This window comes from Penaeus japonicus, unplaced genomic scaffold, assembly GCF_977035675.1.
Source record: "Penaeus japonicus unplaced genomic scaffold, GWHDUDI00000001_assembly GWHDUDI00000032, whole genome shotgun sequence".
NCBI lineage: Eukaryota > Metazoa > Arthropoda > Malacostraca > Decapoda > Penaeidae > Penaeus > Penaeus japonicus.
The window spans coordinates 10,746,784-10,750,407 of NW_028234434.1; the positions used below are offsets into that span (position 1 = coordinate 10,746,784).

Genomic DNA, 3,624 nt, shown 5'->3' on the forward strand with positions numbered 1-3,624 from the left:
CTATTGGTTGTCACCGGTCGCCAGGCAAAAAAACTCACTTCGACATGTATGTGTTGGCACTCGTCCATAACAAGTTATTAATAAGGGTTTGTGATCAATGGGATCATGAATTGAGTCAGTGTAGAAAGATGATGGAACTGACTATAGGATTATGCCAACATGTACTTCTTTATGCTACTCAATTTAGCAGAGAAAGTAAATGAAATAAAAAATTGTAACTATTGTGATAAAAGGATAATAAAAGAACAGAAACCTGAAAATACAAAATTATTTTCCATACAAAGATTTGCATTTTGTATATCTGTTCCAGCCATTCTTCCATCAAACATCACATGTAAGCCGCCCATCCAATATACATCTGGCAAAGGTTATCTATACTGGTAGCTTCTTCAATGAGGGAGTTAACCTGCCCCTCAACAGACAGGGGAAGGTTGAGACCTCGCCCTTTTGTACGAATCTGTCCACTTAGTCGATGTTCTATGTTGCTGACATGCATCTGTGCCTAGGAGATGGATAAGGAGTATGGTTAGAATCCTTTAATAAACTTCATGGTAATATGAGATTTTTGTCAAGTCTATGAGCATACTTTTTTATATCTTTTACACCATTTACTGCAAGGCCACTGTTTCATACCTTTTCATTGTTGATTTCACCTGTGTTCTTGGCACTTTTGTCTCCTCGTGACCACTCCACTAAAGGATCATGAATGAAAGGACGAAGAATAGACATGAGGGCATCACGTTCATCTCTCATCACTCGCATTGTAACCTATTTCATGAAAAGGAAAGAATTAATTATTTTGTACATACAATATGCACCTGCATTTTATATGAGATGCTGGATGCTTTGACACATTTGAAAAGTAACTTGCATACAGACATCTATTTCCAGTTCTATATATACCTCACAAGTTTTTCTAAAGATGCCCTCAAATCCTGTTGGTCCCATGGCACTGATCATGTTATGGGTCAGACGGAATGGAACACGCTCAGGCCAGTCAAATGTCTCTCCCTGGTGTAAAAACAAGATACAAATTGAATGGGAATAAAACTACTGAAAGTATCATTTATCAAGAAAAGCAAAATCACCAATATAATCATTTATGTATTTCACTTTTTGAGAATCTCCATTTACAATCAAATTTATTCATTACTGTTGAAAGCAATCAACATATATTCAATCACAAACCTTGTTGAAAAGACAGTTGAAATCCACATGTACTGTGTCACCATTTGAGGAATCAAATAGAATATTTTCCCCATGCCGATCACCAAGACCTAGAATATAGCCCACCATGGACATGACAGCTGTGGTACGGCAGTAGCTCAGTCTAGCTCTCAACCTGGAAGTAATAAAAATTATTTACATGAAAATATATGTAAATATTTCTAACATCCTGATCAAAACATGAAATGGATGTTATAGTAATTTACAAAAGAGTAATTAATTCTGTAGTTTTCTAATATCCTTCAGAGCAACATTGATCATAAAATAAGACTACGTCTTGATAAGATTCTGTCAAGCAAATTCTACAAATATAGAAAAAGAAATCTTGTTTAAAGAAATATTCCCAGTTAATGTTTCCAGCAAACATCAACTTTATATTAACATTATTCCCTCACCATGCCTGTGGATCCGGGAAATTTCGAAGAAACCATTCCCCAAACACAGGAGGATGTCTAGGAACTAGTTTGTTCTTGAAGATGTCCCGTTTAGTTGCTAGGGGAGTATCTATTTTGCACATATTCTGCTTCAGTTCCTGGCCAGACATATATATCCCAGTGTCTCGATAGATGCGATGGAGGATCTGTCTCAAGCCGTTGAGGTTTTGAATCCACTCAATCAGGCCGCATTCTTCATTTAAAGGTACGACTGCCTGTAATCAAATATTGTATTTTATGCCAATCTCATTAAAGTACCTGAATTATTATGTTACTTTTTCATAGAGTTCACAGAATCACTGGTCTAAGAACCCATTATATTTTCTCATCATAGAATAAAAGCAACCATAGTCTTTGTTAAAGAGGCCATTAACCACTTTCCTCCCTCCTCTCCCTCCCATTAAAATAATTTAACAAAAAACTATAACTATTGACAATAAACAACACTGCACTAGTAACAAGAACAGTAGCTACTCACATATGTTCTAATGTGCAAATCCCTCCTTCTTGACTCTGGATCTTGCACAAGGCAGCGATTAACAAATGCATTGAATTCCATGAGTCGACAGTCTTTCCTCAAGTCATCCTGTAGAAGCGTACATTTATCATCATTATAAGGCAAATTCCATACATTAAGACCATAAAACTTTCACAATATGGTTTTGTTCTTAAGTGATGTTTAACTTAAACATGTATATCAATGACAGTGGAATAGGAGATGAAGGAGGAGGAGGAGGAGATCGAGGAGGAAGTGGAAGAAGAGAAAAAAGAAGAGGAAGAAGAAGAGGAAGAAGATGAGACAGAAAATGAAGAAGATGCAAAAGAAGAAAACAAAATTATTTTACCTTTGGTTTGCACATCATAATGTACCTGTTGCCATCTGACCCTCGCAACGTTATTTTCTTTGGCAACTGCAGGGACTGCATAATTTCCACTTGATCTTCAATACTTGCTAAGAATACTTCAGCTCTAGAAAAGAAGTAAACTGGTTTTTAACACAATAACTGTCCTACTTATTTTGTTACATTCTTGAAGAGCATTTCTACAAAACTAGCAAGGAGATATACCATTTCTTATACTTTTTAACCTTAATTAATTTAAAAATAAACAAGTTATGTTATAATAATAAAAATCCCTTTACTCCAAGGACATTCAAAATAAAAATATATAATTGTTGCTCTAAAAAAATAATTTTCCAGTGAAAGAAAGCTTGATTTGTAATATGCATGTTAGAGTAGACATGAAATTAACAAGTTATTATTGAAATAAGTTTTTTAAATAAAGTATCTCTTGAAATACCTGGGGAATGGATTGTGAGAATGAAGAGCATCTGAAGACACAGGAGTTGTTACTGTCATCTGTTGCTGAAGGGGCAGGATAATACTTGAAAAAGATGAGTCGGAGAGCAGTCTTGGGAGTCCTCGTAATAAGCTGTTCAGGCTGACTTGTGGCACACCCTAAAAAAGACAGAAAAAAAGGTTTTCACAGAGTGTAAGATGTGTCTTTGTTATGCTTTGCTAATATTTTACTTATGCATTACCACTGAAATAATTATTCTTACACTATAAAAGCTATAAATCTTTTACACAGTAAATGTTGTTCATCAATTCAATCACTGTTGTTACACATACCTTTTCTACATGCTTGTTTGAGAGTTCAAGAAATTTATCTGCTAGTTTAGTAGCATCAGCAATGAACTTGTGCAGGTCGGGGTTCTTCCTCTTGGCAGTCTCAAAAATTTCAATACACCTTGATACTCTCACTGGATATGAGGACTGAAATTAAATAAATCAGACAAGGGCTGAAATACTTATTACAATACTTATTACATAGGAAATACGTTTACAATTTCATTGACCAATAAAATTAAGATTAAAACCACCACTATACAGTAAATGAACATAAGAAAGAATTGCAGCTATATGCATTGCAACTACTGGAATAGCCAGAAATACTATAATCA

The 3,624-nt window shown here is 34.9% G+C and overlaps 1 protein-coding gene across 1 annotated transcript in view; it reads right to left on the reverse strand.

Annotated features, from left to right (window-relative positions):
* Positions 1 to 250: 250 nt before the first annotated feature.
* Positions 251 to 3,624, reverse strand: part of mei-41 (ATR serine/threonine kinase meiotic 41) — a 29,555-nt gene continuing 26,181 nt past the window's right edge. Inside the window, exons 41-49 of the mRNA XM_043016754.2 lie at positions 3,293 to 3,436; positions 2,961 to 3,118; positions 2,507 to 2,630; positions 2,140 to 2,247; positions 1,623 to 1,876; positions 1,189 to 1,342; positions 904 to 1,011; positions 634 to 768; positions 251 to 502 (exon numbers count right to left, since the gene is read on the reverse strand). Coding sequence (XP_042872688.2) covers positions 329 to 502; positions 634 to 768; positions 904 to 1,011; positions 1,189 to 1,342; positions 1,623 to 1,876; positions 2,140 to 2,247; positions 2,507 to 2,630; positions 2,961 to 3,118; positions 3,293 to 3,436 — 1,359 coding nt within the window. The 3' untranslated portion in view covers positions 251 to 328. The remainder of the gene's footprint in view (positions 503 to 633; positions 769 to 903; positions 1,012 to 1,188; positions 1,343 to 1,622; positions 1,877 to 2,139; positions 2,248 to 2,506; positions 2,631 to 2,960; positions 3,119 to 3,292; positions 3,437 to 3,624) is intronic.